At 33.5% G+C, this 16,429-nt stretch overlaps 1 protein-coding gene, 1 long non-coding RNA gene and 1 other non-coding gene across 3 annotated transcripts; 2 read left to right on the top strand and 1 right to left on the bottom strand.

The window, feature by feature from the left end:
* On the bottom strand, positions 1 to 988 carry LOC108485397 (F-box protein GID2-like). Its single transcript, XM_017789229.2, has one exon. The coding sequence runs from the start codon at positions 764 to 766 to the stop codon at positions 275 to 277; it is 492 nt and encodes a 163-aa protein (XP_017644718.1). The 5' UTR covers positions 767 to 988; the 3' UTR covers positions 1 to 274.
* A 9,447-nt stretch (positions 989 to 10,435) lies between these two features.
* On the top strand, positions 10,436 to 10,542 carry LOC128294632 (small nucleolar RNA R71). The gene has a single exon (XR_008284940.1). It is a non-coding gene; the product is annotated as a small nucleolar RNA R71 (small nucleolar RNA).
* Positions 10,543 to 13,721: 3,179 nt separating this feature from the next.
* Positions 13,722 to 16,104, top strand: LOC128293919 (uncharacterized). The gene is made up of 2 exons (XR_008284056.1): positions 13,722 to 13,818; positions 15,894 to 16,104. It is a non-coding gene; the product is annotated as an uncharacterized LOC128293919 (long non-coding RNA).
* Positions 16,105 to 16,429: the final 325 nt, after the last annotated feature.

Raw genomic sequence — 16,429 nt, 5'->3', positions numbered from 1 at the left:
TTTTTATGGAACAATTGTTTCATTTCATAATTTAACATTAGCACAGAGTAACAGATATAGTGTTCACAAAAAACCCCAAAGCTTAAGTACAAAAATTCCATAAAAAAAGAGAGAATAAAATCCCAAACAAAAATAGAGGAAATCAAATACAACAACAAAAAACAAGCAAAACCCAAAGCTAGAAAAGTGAAATTAAAGTGATATATTTATATTTTGATCCATTTATTATATAAAACTATAATAGTAGTAATTAATTAATTAATTAGAATTAGAATTATCTGCCTCTGTTATTCATCTTCTCATAAAACTGAATAGAGAGAAGAGAGAGACATAGATTAACCTCATCTTTCCCCCACCGTGCCGGCGGTTTGGAGTTGATAATCTTGGGCGGAGACCAGGCGGAAGCAGAAGCGGCTTGTGGCTTGGAAAACGTCCAAAGGTAACGGGAGTGGAGCTGACGGAAGCCGCCGAGAGGCAAAACGACAGATCTAAGCTGTTGGGTTCCACAACCGATGTTAGCCCAGTGCCTGGTGCAGATCAGCTCCCAAAGCCGCTCGTCTTTGGCGGTTTGGCGCCATAGACGGCTTACACAAGAAGCCCTAGCCAAAGTCCTTGCATCGACGTGTTTGAAAACTTCGTACAAAAGATTTTCATCTAAATTCATCAACCCAGATTTTGTATCCTCAGGTTCTTCATCTTCTTCTTTGATTTTCTTCAATTTGTGGTCGGAGACGGTTGCCTGAGAATCCGGGGTCCTTCGTTTCATTGAAGGAAAGTTAAAAAAGGCTTTGATTTTTTTTTGGGGTTTTTTCTTTCTAAAATCGTTTGAGATTTGAGTTTCAGAATTGGAAATAACGAAGGAAAGAGAGGGTGGAGTGGGTGAGGGTAATTTGGGATGATTTTGTTGGGTATCGAAGAAGACAAAGAGGATAAATGAATGTGGTGTTGAGAGCTGCTGACAAAATGGGGTATTTGTTTAAATTTTAATGGGGAAACTTTAATAAATATCTTGATAAAAAAAAACTTTAATAAATATATAACAAACACGGTAGTAAAAAAAATTATGCTTTGAATTGGTTAACCCTCAATTTAGTTGGAATTTATATTATTACTAGTTTAAAACTAGTAAAATGTGAGTTGAAATACGTTAAAACACGTTTATTCTCCTGGCCAAGATTGAGGATAGGTTATAAATAGGGCTTGTAAAAAAAATGATGTTTTGTAATATTGATATTGCTTCAAGTTTTGTAAAGGGTTCTTAAAAAAAAAGGTTTTGGGAAGGGAGAATCATAGATTAGGAATAAGCTGTGGGTAGTTTTAAGTACTGTAAAAAAAATTTAATGTTTTGTAAGATTAATGTCGGTTAAAGTTTTGTGAATGGAGAGAATAGCACTGAAAAAGTTTTGTCACATTTGATAGTTTAACTCGATTTAATTTCAGATTTGTCGAGGTTCAATATAATTACTGAATATCTAAGGGTCTAAAATAAACATATAATAAATATATCTATTTTGAAAACTAAATTGAATTTATTTTAAGGTAGACTATAAAAATAGTCACTCAATTATGCACTTAGTTCTATTTTAGTTACCTAACTATTAATTTTGAAATTAAATATTTTAGTCATTCTTCCATTAGATGTTGTTAACTTAGCAATGAAAATCTAATGTGAGCTTTTTTAATGGTCTAATAACAAATTTAGCTCTCCAATGTTTACATAATTTATCAATTTATCCTAAATTAAAAAATTCAACAAATTCTATCAAAAAAAAAACTCAACCCTCACTCACACATGATAATACATACCCCCTAGCCCTTTCGTCAACCACCATACATGACAAATCACTATTTTCAACTCACCTTCACCATCATCATTTCATCTTCTCTAAACACCAAACAAACACTGAAGCTTCTATCATCTTACCACCCTTATTATCTTACCACCCTTCTTTCAACCCAAAATAAGTAGTCAAATTCGGTTGAAACGACTGTAAACCTCACAAACTCACAATCTCACCCTTTGTTGATGATGTCACCACTACCTCTTTCCTCTCAACTCCTACGCACCACTCCCACCAACCATTTACCTGAGACCTATCGTGCACCAAGCTTCACTCATCTTTCACCATCTAACTTCTGACCCCTAATCCAAAATCAACTCTAAAATACTTTAAAATCTCAACATCCACAACACCCTTAATACACGATAGTCACAAAACACCCAATAAACTAACAACCACCAAGATAAAAGAAGAAGAAGAAGAAGAATAGACAATAACAAAAAAAAAAGAAGTTTCTCTACTTTGAAGAGGATTACCGAGTTCTATCTAAGGAACTCATATTGGCTTGGTCTGGTTCAAGTGGTTCAAGTTCATCTCTCAATGATCTCAACAGTCAAAAGTTAGCTACTGACTAGGGAAGCAAGAGAAGGTTAGTATTTAGCGGAAAAGCAAGAGTTAGTCTCGGCGGTGCAACCATCAGAGAAGCAATAATAATTGGTGGCGATGACACAAAGTGAATAGTAGTTATAGGTTTTTTAGAAAAAGAGAGAGAAAGAGGTAGAAAAATGACATAGTAAGTAGAGAGGAGATCGTCGGTGGTGCTAGTAGCTAATTAGGTTGAGTTTAAGATGATGCGTCATGTATAGTGGTTGACAAAAGGGTCGAGAGTGTACTGCTAATAGTGAGACAGAGTTTAGTTATTTCTTGAGAAAATTTGTTGAATTTTTTTTAATTTAGAATCAAATTGATAAAATGTGTAAACATTGGACAGCTAAATTTGTTATTAGGCCAATAAAAAATCCCATGTTAGATTTCTATTACTTAGTTAACAATAACTAATGAAAAAGCGAGTAAATTTTTAATTCCGAAAAGTTTAGTGACTAAATAAAAAAATTAATAGTTGGGTGACTAAAATAGAATCAAGTGCATATTTGGGTAACTATTCTTATAGTTTACCATTTTTTATGCTTTGGTAAAACTCAAGCGAACTTATCATCTTCTAAACCACTCTCTGAGGTAGGATTGTGCACTATGTCAAACAATTGTAACTGTCCAAATTTGACCTTTTCATTTCATCTGAAGAATCATGGATCCTTTATTTTGATACTTCTAATTATGTGACATGTTCTTCTAATATATTTTTTTATCTTATACTCTATATTCTAGTATTTATACAATTACAATTGTAGATGACCCTTTAGTTATTGTTGTTGGAATAGGTTTAATACAATTCTTTAAATATCTTACCCTTCATTTTGATTCACATGTCCCAGCTTTGAAATGTAGTCCATTGTCTCTTGGTAAACTCATGTTTTACAATAATTATGAGGTTAATTTTTTGAGGTTGGTATGTTTGTTGTCTAAGTTAGTTTTGGCACTTTAGGCAAGTGACCCATAATATTTTTAAGGTTGGATTTTATCTTTTGACTATTAGTTAATTATTCTTGCTTATGCTAGTTTGATTATGTGAATTGGTTGATTAAGTGTTGATGCATGAAAGGTTATGATTCAGTAATGTTTGAATGTGTTTAGATGGTTCAATTTGATAATTATATTTTGAGGTAAGTTTGGGTTTAATTTAGTAAGGTTTTACACACTTAGAAGTGAAATTTTTTAACCATTTGGTCAGTGAGTCTTGAGACCGCTAGAACAAATTTCATTTAAATTTTGCATTCAAGTGCATGAGGTCTCGAGACATAGTTGTATAGTCTCGAGACATGTTCCTAAATCTCGAGACAAGTGGTCATTATTTCGAGACAATTGTTCCTAAGTTTCGAGACAGAATAACATCAAAGCTAAATAGATTTTTCCTTGCTCCAAATCTCGAGATAGGAACCCCTGTCTCGAGACATTCAAACACCGAAGCAAAAATAGGAGAACGGGGGAGACTGGTGTCACATCTCGAAAATCGGGCTAGATGAAATTGGAATAGTGGACCAAGAGATTGTCACTTTCTGCCCTTTTATTATAAACTCGTAAATTTATTTTAAGGATGAGTAATTGGCTTAATGGTTAAGAAGTAGTGTAATTTTTATTGAGACCTAAGTTCAAATCCTTTTGTGTGTGAAAATCTTTTTTTTCTAAATTTTTGCTCACTTCCTTAGGTGTGTCATCCAAGTCTATAGAAACCCTAGGTCTAAATATCAATTTTTATAACAGAAATCAACCTTTTCATTTTATTCTTTTCTCCTTGTCGCCCAACCTTTCTTCCCCTCAATTTATCTCTGATTTTCTTTCATCATTCCTTTCCTTTTTCCTACCACTGTTGTCGCCACCCCTATATTCCTTTTTTTTTTTTTGCATTTTTCACGAATCCGTTATCACATAATTGAATTGGAAAGGGCAAGTTTATTAAGGTCAATATGATTTAACTCTTTTTTATTCCTTTCATTCTCTATTTCCTTATGCTGACGGAATAAGTAATCTTATGAATTAACTTTTGGCAAAGGTTCAGATCTGAATCTCTTAGATCTTTAGTGAAGAAGGTGGTCATCTGCATCTTTCGAGCGATCAAATAGAGCAAGTGAAATTGGTTAGTTTTTATTCCCTTGTTTAAGTCGAACTCTATATAATATCCTAGGATTGTTGTGATGGTCGCTAAACTAACTAAAAATGTGACTTAAGGCAAGCGCACCTATCGAATAGTAGTATAGTTATGGTGAGACCGGAAATATCGTATCCACGAGGACTAAAAGTATAGTAATTACTATCTTTTTATTATCTAGCCTAAAAATTAAAAGAATGTTTACCTAAAACTAATTATCTAATTAGTTAAGATTACGACAAAGATTAAGGTTGGAAAATACTTTTGAAAAACCAATTGAGAAGACAATACCTAAGAAAGAATCCATCTAGACTTCACTTATTACCTTTGAATTAGACGATTTATTCACTTGGAATTAGACGATTTATTCACTTGACTTATTCCATAGAAATCTCTGATTTATGTTAATATCCCTTTCGAGACTAAAAACAACTTACTCTAGGTTGATTAATTGAAATCTCTTTCTAATTAAAACTCTATAGTCGCATTAACTTGATCTATAGATTCTCTTATTAGATTTGACTCTAATCCGGCAGATTGATGTCATCCTATCTCTAGGATTGCATGCAACTCCGCTTAATTATGAATGATCTACTCTTAAACAGGGACTTTTCCTCCACTGAATAAGCACATCAAAAACCTGAATTAATATCCTGGAATATTAAAACAAGGATTAAAACTCACAATTAAGAATAAGAACAAATATTTATCATATAAATCAAAAAGTAATAAGATTCGTCTTAGGTTTCATCTCCCTTATGTATTTAGGGAGTTTAGTTCATGATAATAATGGAAAACATCTCAAAGTATGGAAAACAACAAAACATAAAGAAACCCAAAGAACTTCTAGGAAATTGGATGGAAATCTTCGGTCTTGATGTAGATCCTGCCTCCGAGGTGATTCCGATGGTTGTTCTTGATTGCTTCCCTGCCTTCTACTCTGCGTGTCCCCCTTAATCCTCTTCTAGGGTGTTTATATAGGCTTTCGAATGCCCAAAATTAGCTTTTTTTGAGTAGAACTAGACTTGGGCTAGACAGGGACACGACCGTGTGGCACGCTCGTATGGCACGCTCGTGTGAAGGTGCTCAGGCCGTGTGCAATTCTGACTTGGATTAATGTCGACACGTCCATGACACACGGGCGTGTGGTATACCCGTGTGTCACACACAAGCGTATGGATCACCCGTGTGGAAGTGCCTAGGCCGTGTGTCATGCTGAATTAGTCCTATTTTATCTGTTTTTGGCCCGTTTCTCACTCTTTTTGCTAGCATAAGCTCTCTTGAGTATAAAACATGAAATTAAAGGATTAGGAGCATCAAATTCAAAGAAACCAAGGAAAAATCATCCATAAATATGCCAAGCATAGGGTAAAAATATGTATATATTATGGTTTATCAAATATCCACACACTTAAGCATTTGCTTACCCTCAAGTAAAATCCTCAACTCACAAATAAAATAATCCTTCTTAACTTATAATTTTCATCAATAATGTTCGAAATAATCCACAAGTAATCATACATTAAGAGCTTAACTAAAAGAACATTAAGGTTTCAAACAATCCAAATTGAACATTTCAATCATAAAATCGTAGGTATCCCCTTTTATCTAAGTAATTACATTTAATTCCAATCAACAAAGGTTGACATCCTCACTAAAGATTCACTTAAATCACTCAAAGTGTTTAAGGTTCAATAATTAAGCACTTAATAGTCAAACATGAAAAGTTATTACCATAGGCTTGCATGAAAATCAAATCTCCACCACTATAATGAGATGATACACAAATCAAACGGTCTTTAACCGGGTTGTAATAGGGCTCCGGTTAAAGGTGTGGACAAAGGCTAAAAAAAAGGGGTTAGAATTGAGATTAATTTAATAAATTACCAAACTTAGAAAAAATAAAGCTAATTACTGAATTACAAACAAGTGCCAGAATTAACATTATCCAAAACTAATAAATGGAGCTTTTCTCTCAATACGATAACTTATCCAAGCTCTTTAGAACAATATGTAATTTGAATGAATATACGATTTTTTTTTAAGAATAAGAACACTAATGGGAAATACATAATAAGAAATAATTCAGTAACTGAAATGAATGAACATAATTAGGTAATTAATCAAATTAAGTCTCGATAAAAAGGGAAAAATTCTTAATAAATCAAAAAGGGATAAGTTGTGGGTTTAAATTAAGGGGTAAAGTCGAGAATTAATAGTTAAGGCTCAAAGGGGTTCACTAGGGGTCAATTATGTGGGTAGGCTTTTTATGGGGTAAATAGGTTGGAACCTAAGTGCCTTTATCATTTTAGTACATTAGATCAAAGGTGTGGTTTCGACATGTATAATCGATGCAAGTTCTAAAATAGCAAATCAATGTTGACATTCTCATAAAAACAATCAGTGAGCAAGAAAGATTTATGCTTTAAAAGGCTCAAAATCTCACGAAATTTATGGGTATTTGATATCAATCCTGTAGATTCAAAACTTCAAGATCATACATCGATTAGGGGGAACAACCTAGAAATTTTAATTCTCAAAAGTCGACTTATCATGCTTGATCCTCTAGTGTCTTAAAGTTTAAACAATCAATGCACAGTTGCCTATGATTTAATTCAAAACATATCAATAAAAATCATAAATCAATCAAGATTCACTTTAATAATGATATGAAAAAATTATTTGAGAACAAGATAAAAATTCAGAGATTTTCTAATAATCACATAAATAACCTCCCCACACTTAAGATGTACATTGTCCTTAATGTGTAGAGTAGATAATAGCAATATAAGCATAATATCAAAAGAGAGTAAGAGAAGCGAAATTGTACTGAATTTGGATGTAATCCTTGGAAGAGCGCAAGCAAGAATTGTAGAGAAAACAGAATAAAAGGCATGATTCTGAGTTACTAATAAGAAAATAAACACCACTGTGGAAGAGAATTAAGGGATTACTTGATAATCATTATAAAGAAAAACATGGTTCAGAATAGAAAATATAAGTCTTCAAAAATAAATAAGACACAAAATAGAATGGACTTAAATGTCTTCATCATCAGATGTCTTGTGGGTCGACAGTGCCGAAGGAGAGATGTGGAGGTAGTGGCAATCTGTCAAAGAGTGGCATCAATGTTGTTGAACCGCTCAAAGCACTGCTGCTCAAAGTGAGTGAATCGCTTGGATAAATCTGTCAAAGTGGCAGCAGGAGGTCGGTGACTCGATGGTAGCGGTGGGGGTGGCTCCTCACAAGGGGGAGAAAAATTTGAGAGGAAGAAGACAAAATAGAAATTAGGTTTAGAGGTTTTAAAGGGGACACGATCATGTAAGGCTCGTGTTGGGCCACACGGCCGTGTCATACACCCGTGTGGTTTGATTATTGCCTGTGTTAGTTGTGAAATTTTTATGACTATGTGCCACACGGCCTAGGGACAAGCCCATGTGTCTAGGCCGTGTGGTTCTCACGGTCTTGCGATCTTCGTTGTTCGCTTCTCCCACGCCTGTGTGGTATCTCACACCCCATGTGTCCAAACACGGGCCGTGTGCCTTGCATGTGTAACTCTCTGACTTGTTTGGAAATTGAAAATTTTTTGCTCCAGTTTTCACACGGCCTAGGACACGCCCGTGTGTCCAGGCCGTGTGCTTCACACGGTCGTGTCACACGCCCGTGTGGATTTATCGCAAGCCATGTGGCTTGATATTTGGGAATTTTGTAGCCCTGTTTCCACACGGCCAAGGACACGCCCGTGTGTCCAGACCGTATGGGTTCCTGTTCCTGCATAAAAAATAATAAAAATAGCTAAAATAGACTAGTTAGTAGTGTTAGTGCTCGAGTTACCTCCCGAGAAGCGCTTATTTAGAGTCTAAGCTCGACTTACCTCTCATTTGCATAGTTACGGCAGATCACAGAGTCGAGACTCCTCCTTCTTACTATCAATTCTATTATCCACATAAAGTCTAAGTCAAGTAATATTTACTTTAAAAGTGTAGAATTGAGAATGATTTACCTCGACTGTACCATATAGAAAAACATTCAGTACCGTGAAAGGAGTCGCTCCATTTGTATTAAGCTCTAAAGTAACAATTCAGGGGTCCTTTTCATCTAACAATACTTTATCCCCAACCTTAAATTGCTTTGTTTCATCCTTATGCTCATCATGGTGTTGCTTAGATTCACCGCGTGCTTTTGGCTTCTCCTTGGCATGTGTTCTCCATTTGTTTAGTTCATCAATTTATAATCTTCGTTCCTCGTGGGTCACTCTATTTTTGGGGTATGGATTAGAATGAAGCTCCATCACGTTCTTCCTAGGGGTTTCCTGACAAGAAGTTTGAGCCATAATATTTCTCTAGTTAACAGAATTTTAACAATCGTCTCGATTACTAGATATATTAGCAGAATCACGAGCTTGAAGTGTAATCATGTCATCTCCTACACGAAGTATCAATTCACCTGTACCAACATCTATGATAGTTTTAGCAGTTGCTATAAAGGGCCCTCCTAAAATTAAAGGTACGTCACTATCCTCATCCATGTCTAGAACAACAAAGTCAACTTGGAATATAAATTTATCAATTTTGACAAGCACGTCTTTAATAATACCCCTAAGAATTTTAATTGTTTTATCTGCTAATTGAATGCTCATCCTAGTTTGTTTGGGCTTCCTAAGACTAAGTTGCTTAAACATTTTATAGGGCATGACATTAATACTCGCCCCTAAATCAGCTAACACATTATTAACATTTAAACTACCAATTAAGTAAGGAATCATAAAACTCTCTGGATCTTTTAACTTGTTGGGTAGCTTATTCTGTAGAATGACTGAGCAAACTGTGTTTAGTTCCACATGCGACGCATCATCTAACTTTTTTTTATTAGCTAAGAGCTCCTTTAAAAATTGCACTGCGTTTGGCATCTGCGAAAGAGCTTCAATAAATGGTAAGTTAATATACAATTTTTTTAATAATTTAAGGAATTTACCGAATTGTTCGTCCATGTGGTCTCTCCTTGTCACTTTAAGGTATGATACACGAGGTTTATATTCCTTGCTTACCGGCTTCTGTGTACCATTGCTTGTATCAACATTACCCTTATTTTTCATATTGTCTTGCCTCGGTTTTGGTTCAGCTTCAACTAACCTTTCATCATTATGCCAGTAATGGCATGAAGTTGCTCCATTGGGTTAGTTTTAATGTTACTTGGTAGGCCACCTTATGGTCGTTCAGAGATTAGCTTAGCGAGGTGTCCTATTTGAGTTTCGAGCCCTTGAATCGACGCTTGTTGATTCTTAAGCATTGTTTCAGTATTCTAAAAACTAGTTTCCGACACCGAGATAAATTTTGTAAGCATCTCTTCAAGGTTCGATTTCTTCTCTTATTGGTAAAGTGGTTGTTGAAAGCTTAGGGGATGTTGTGGCCTTTGATTTCCTTGACCACCCCACGAGAAATTGGGATGGTTCCTCTAACCTGCATTATAAGTGTTACTATATTGGTTATTTTGAGGTCTAGAGTTATTACCCATGTAGTTGACTTGTTCCTCCTCGGTGCTAGGGTTGAAGGATAGATATTCTGTGTTGTGTACTCCTCCTCCATTTGAATCACACCTTATCACTGGATGTACCTAAGTAGAACCATACAAACCATCAATCTTTTTATTTAAAAGTTCTACCTGGTTAGACAACATGGTGATCGCGTTGAGGTTGAAAACACCGGTTGCTTTTGTCGGCTTCGTTCGCGTGACTTGCCACTGATAGTTATTTAGTGACATCTCTTCAATAAATTCCTAAGCCGCTTTACGTGTTTTGTTGTTTAAAGTTTCACCGGCGGCTGCATCGATAAGTTACCTTGTTGAGGGGTTCACACCATTGTAAAAAGTCTGAACCAGAAGCCATAAAGGTAACCCATGGTGAGGGCACCTTCGCAATAAGTCATTGTATCTCTCCCATGCATCATAAAGAGTTTCTAGATCCATCTGCACAAAAGAAGAAATATCATTCCTTAATTTAGCTATTTTAGCCGGTGGAAAATATTTAAGCAAAAATTTTTCGGTCATTTGTTCCTAAGTAGTGATTGACCCTCTTGGTAACGAGTTTAACCATTGTTTAGCCTTATTTCTCAATGAAAAGGGAAGTAACCGAAGGCGAATGGCATCGTCAGAAATGCCATTGATCTTAAAGGTGTCGCAGAATTTCAGAAAATTTTCCACATGAGTGTTTGGATCCTCGTCTCGCAAACCATCAAATTGAACAAGTTAAAGTAGGTTTAGCATAATCATACATAGTACGAGGAGCAAGATTCTGATTTACTGGATTTGCAGCAACCACAGGAGGTAGCGGATTATTCTGATTTTCAGCCATCTCCTCGGTTATGGTGTGAATATCGTCTTCTTGCCTTCTCTTCTATATATTGTAGGCTTCGCATTATTTCTTTTCGGTTTCTACGAGCTGTGCTTTCAATCTCACTATCAAAAAGTAGAGAACCTGGCGGGTTTCTTCTAGTCATAAACTATAAAAACCTATCAGAAGTAAATAAAAGAAAATTTAGTCAAAAAGTAGAGAACCTGGCGGGTTTCTTCTAGTCATAAACTATAAAAACCTATCAGAAGTAAATAAAAGAAAATTTAGTAATATAAGCAAAACAAAATTAAATTGCAATAAAAAAAATGGCTAAAGTAATAAAAATTAAGCGTTCCTAATATCTTAGTCCCTGGCAACGGCGCCAAAAACTTGATGGTCGCTAAACTAATTAAAAATTTAACTTAAGGCAAGCGCACTTATCGAATAGTAGTATAATTATGGTGAGATCGAAAATATCGTATCCTCGAGGACTAAAAGTACTAGTAATTACTATATTTTTATTATCTAACCTAAAAATTAAGAGAATGTTTACCTAAAACTAATTATCTAATTAGCTAAGATTACGACAGAGATTAAGGTTGGAAAATACTTTTGAAAAATCGATTGAGAAGACAATACCCAAGAAAAAATCTACCCAGACTTTACTTATTACCTTTGAATTAGACGATTTATTCACTTGACTTATTCCGTAGAAATCCCTGATTTATGTTAATATCCCTTTCGAGACTAAAAACAACTGACTCTAGGTTGATTAATTGAAATCTCTTTCTAATTAAAACCCCTATAGTCACATTAACTCGATCTATAGATTCCTTTATTAGATTTGACTCTAATCCGGCAAATTTATGTCATCCTATCTCTAGGATTACATGCAACCCTGCTTAATTATGAATGATCTACTCTTAAACAGGGACTTTTCCTCCACTGAATAAGCACATCAAAAACCTGAATTAATATCCTAAAATATTAAAGCAATGATTAAAACTCACAATTAAGAATAAGAACAAATATTTATCATATAAATCAAAAAGTAATAAGATTCGTCTTAGGTTTCATCTCCCTTAGGTATTTATGGAGTTTAGTTCATGATAATTGTAACACCCCCTACCCGTATTCCGAGCCTAGAATAGGGTACAAGGCATTACCAAACTTAATATGATCAATCATGTAAAAAAATCAGCCATAAATTTTTTTCTAAATTAAAAACTTTCATACATATGTTTAACATCACTTATATGGGCCTACAGGGCCCAAAACATACATTTAGGGTGGTTCGGAACCAAACCGTAAACATATGAAACTTTTGCAACACTTAAAAAATTTTCACACTTTGGAGAGTCACACGCTCATGTTTTCAACCCGTGTAACTCTCTGTTTATAACTTCATCACCCTTGTCAGTCGTACACTTCATATAAATAACAAGAAATGTGTATGGGCTTAATTCTCATTCAGTTTCTCATATATATATATATATACACAATTTCACGTTATGTAATCGTACAACATATATCAGCTATATCTCTGTAAGCTAAATATATTTTCGTAACAACTTATCTTGATTTCAGACTATTTCATATTTAAGCTTAAATAACCAAAGTATTTGAAATATCATCTTTATGCAAATAGTACACATGAGGTATATAATTCTATAATTATGAATAAACACATTTATCAAACATTTTCCATATTCATATATCAATGTCTCATGTCTCCATATATCAATAACTGTCATTTTCATGAATTCCGAATTCAATTTCATAATTATTTGTCTCGTGTTCAATTTATTCCATATAGGAATTTTATTCATTAAAACATTTGAATCATCAATACATATGGACAGTACATTCAAGATGAACAATTATATAATCACAAATGAATTCATTTATCAATCTACTCGTATCTTATCAACTCGTACTTCCTTGTATCACATAATTCCATGTAACACTTACCAAACTTTGTCAAATTAGTGAACGTCTTACGGAATTGAGTACTTCGTTTTCTCGATGCCATAGTTCAACTATGGTCTTACACATCTTCACATAATGATGTTATAGCCCAGCTATGGTCTTACACATATTCATATATCGATGCCATAGCCTAGCTATGGTCTTACACGAATCACATATCTCACTGATGTCATATCCCAGATATGGTCTTATACAGTAGCATATATCACACCGATGCCATATACCAGATATGGTCTTATACGGAAATCACTTGTCACTTGTCACTTGTAGCTGAAGCTACCACTATTCACTGATCAGGTAGCCGGAGCTACCACTTTTCACTGATCAGGTAACAGAACCTACCACTTTTCACTGATCAGGTAGCTGAAGCTACCACTTTTTACTTGTCATTTTTCATTGATCAGATAAGTGTAGCCGAAGCTATCACTTATCACTTTCACTTTTCCTTGATCAGATAAGTGTAGCCGAAGCTATCACTTATTGTAACGACCCGAATTTTACCGTTACCGAAAAAGTGTATTTTCGGGTATCCGTTTCTGAAAAATGGATTCATAAATATTTATTAAAAATATTTACGAAGTCAATTGAGTGGTTAATTAGAGTTTAATTAAGTAATTTTAGTTTAATTAAGAGTAATTAGGAAAACTGACTAAATTGAATAAAGGATGAAAGTTGAATTGTAGATTAAAAGAAAATGAAGAGGACCAAAATGGCAATTATGCCATTTGTCCTAAGTGAGTGACATAAACATAAAAATCTGAGATTTTTATGTGTTAAAATATATATTAAATTATTATTATATTATAGTATATTATATTATATATTATACTATATAAATAAGTAAAGAAACATAAGAAACAGAATGAAAGCAAACGAAACAGAGAAGAAACAGGGGAGAAAGAAAGAAAGAAAAAGAAAAAGGAAAATTTGGGTTTCAAGGCTCAAAGTTTAATTTGGTAAGTCAATTAAGTCATTTCTTCTTAAATTTTGATGTTTTAGAAGCTTTGGAACAAGACTTTGATGAAATTAAGTTGATATTTTGAGAGTTTATAGATTTTCAAGTATAGTTCATGTTGAATAGAATAGTGAATTAAGGGTTTAATTGAGTAAATTTCAAGCTAGAATTGATAATAGGATCAAATTGTAAAGTAAGTTATAAGTTTTATGTTGAAGGGACTAAATTGATGAAATTTTGAAATTAGGAAAGTATGCTGGAAATTTAATATTTTGTACTAAATTGAATTTAGTTAGAATTAAATTGAAATTAAAGTAAATCAACATTTTGTACTAAGACTATTTTGAACAGCAGCAGTAGTCTAAGTTTGAAAAATCACCAAAAATTGTATAAATTGAATTAGAGGATGAATAAAATATGAAATTAAATATTATTGAGTCTAGTTTCTTATAGAAGAAACGATATAAGCAATTGAATTGTAAATTATGAGATATAATGAATTTTGTGAGACAAGGTCAGAATGAATTCGGGTTCCCCTGTTCTGACTTTGGAAAATCACCAAAAATTGAATAAAAATAATTAGAGGCTTAAAGTTATATGTTTAGAATCCCTAATGAGTCTATTTTCATTACAAATCAACAAGAATGTTATCCGAGTTCTGTACTGTGAGATAATTAATTTTTAGTGAAGAAGGGACGAAACTATCAGACAACAGAATAGGGGTGAATTTAAAGAATAAACTGTACTTAATGGCTGAACCAAAAATTCTGAAAATTTTATTGTAAGAATATTTGTGAGTCTAGTTTCAGGAAAAATTAGCGGATCTTAATTTAGAATTCTATAAATCAAGATATGAATTAGTAATGTATTAATGATTATGAATTGTATTAATTTCGTAGTCAATGTGGTACCGAAATCTTGGCTAAGAAAGGACAAGACAAAGTCAACGGAGTTAGCTCAAAATTACGGTTTGTATTTCTATAATCCGAACCTAATACTTAATTGTTGAATTTATTTCTTAATATGTATATTAAGTGTTTTGAAGTAAGAATTATTGTGTTTTGCAAATGAAATGGATTGATATAGTATGTGATTAATTTATTGAATTTATATTGATTGAATTACGTATATATATATAGATATATATATTGAATATTGAATATATATTGATTATTTGAATTGAATTGAAATATAAATTGTTTGAAAATTTTAAATATGAGATTTGTGATATTTGGATATTTGTTATTGAAAAGTGAATTGAATTGTATTGAATTATGAATTTATGTGATTAATTAAAATGTGTATTGATTAAAAAATTGAAAGTGAATTGAATACCCTATTAATGATGTCGGGCTGAGTCGGATATAATTGGCATGCCATAGGATTGGAAGTGTTCAGGATTCTTCGACCTCGAGTCGATGAGACACTGGGTGTCACTATATTTCTTCGATAGATTCGATGAGGTCTTGGGTACCAACTTTACTTGGCTAGGCCGATGAGACACTGGGTGTCAAATATTGCTTGAACTATCCGATGAGGCAATTTGGGTGCCATATTGGTGTGTTTGGTTGGATCCGTGTATCCGCCAAGGTCCGAGTCTTGTTAATAGGGGTAAATAAGTGAAAAGATAAGTCGAGTGAATTTGATTGATTGAGCTATTGGAATGAAATGAGAAATTGAATTGAGAATTGAAATTGAGATATGAGATTGAAAACATGAACCAAAAGGTTCATGAAATGAGTGAAGTTCAAATGGATGATGATTGATGATAGAATGAATTAAAATGGTATATTGTTAAGAAGTAAAGTGTGAAAACAAGTGAATTGTGAATATATTGTATAGAATTTATACGGTAAGTAAATGAAAAGAATTGAACAAATATGTTATTGTGTTTGTTATATGACTTGTATAGAATTTATATGGTAAGTAATTGAAATTTTATCTATAAAACAAATAAATGAATACTTAAAATTGTTATTGTGATTTTAAGTTTAATTGTTATATTATTAAGTGTTCGGATTATGGAAATACCACTGAGTATACCATACTCAGCGTACGGTTTGTTTCCGTGCGCAGGTTTAGTAAAGATAGAACGTTGAATCAGCATCCTAGTTCGATCCCGAATTCATTAAGGTAAAGTGTGTTAATTATTGGTAATGGCATGTACCTAGGACGTTTTATGAGAGTCATTTAGGTTGTAGATATACTCATGAAATGAGTAAATTATGGTTGGCAACGGTATGTAGTATGAATTTGAAATTTACTAAAAATTTGTAGTGATTCTAAATTAGTCCCGAATTGAATTTACTGTTCATATTGGACCGCGAGGGCCCATTAAAGGGACGACATCTTAAAACTAGGATGTGTGTAAATATTTATTTTAATTAATGACCGAAATTGGACTGTACTGACTGGTAATGTCTCGTAACCCTGTTCCGATGACGGTATAGGGTTAGGGGGCGTTACACTTATCACTTGTTGCCATGGTCCAACCATGGTCTTTTCCTTCAATTCATCTTGTCACTGAACTAAAATGCTCAATTTGATCATTTATTCAATTTTCATGCTTTTACATTATTCACGATTTTATCATCAATACATATGAAATAACA

Source organism: Gossypium arboreum, chromosome 6 (genome assembly GCF_025698485.1).
Source record: "Gossypium arboreum isolate Shixiya-1 chromosome 6, ASM2569848v2, whole genome shotgun sequence".
Taxonomy (NCBI): Eukaryota; Viridiplantae; Streptophyta; class Magnoliopsida; order Malvales; family Malvaceae; genus Gossypium; species Gossypium arboreum.
The sequence above is the reverse complement of the archived record's forward strand: the minus strand, read 5'-3'. Positions and strand labels throughout refer to the sequence as shown.

Bases quoted from the DNA above. Each gene is read 5' to 3' on its own strand.
- LOC108485397 (XM_017789229.2), bottom strand. From the start codon at position 766: ATGAAACGAAGGACCCCGGATTCTCAGGCAACCGTCTCCGACCACAAA.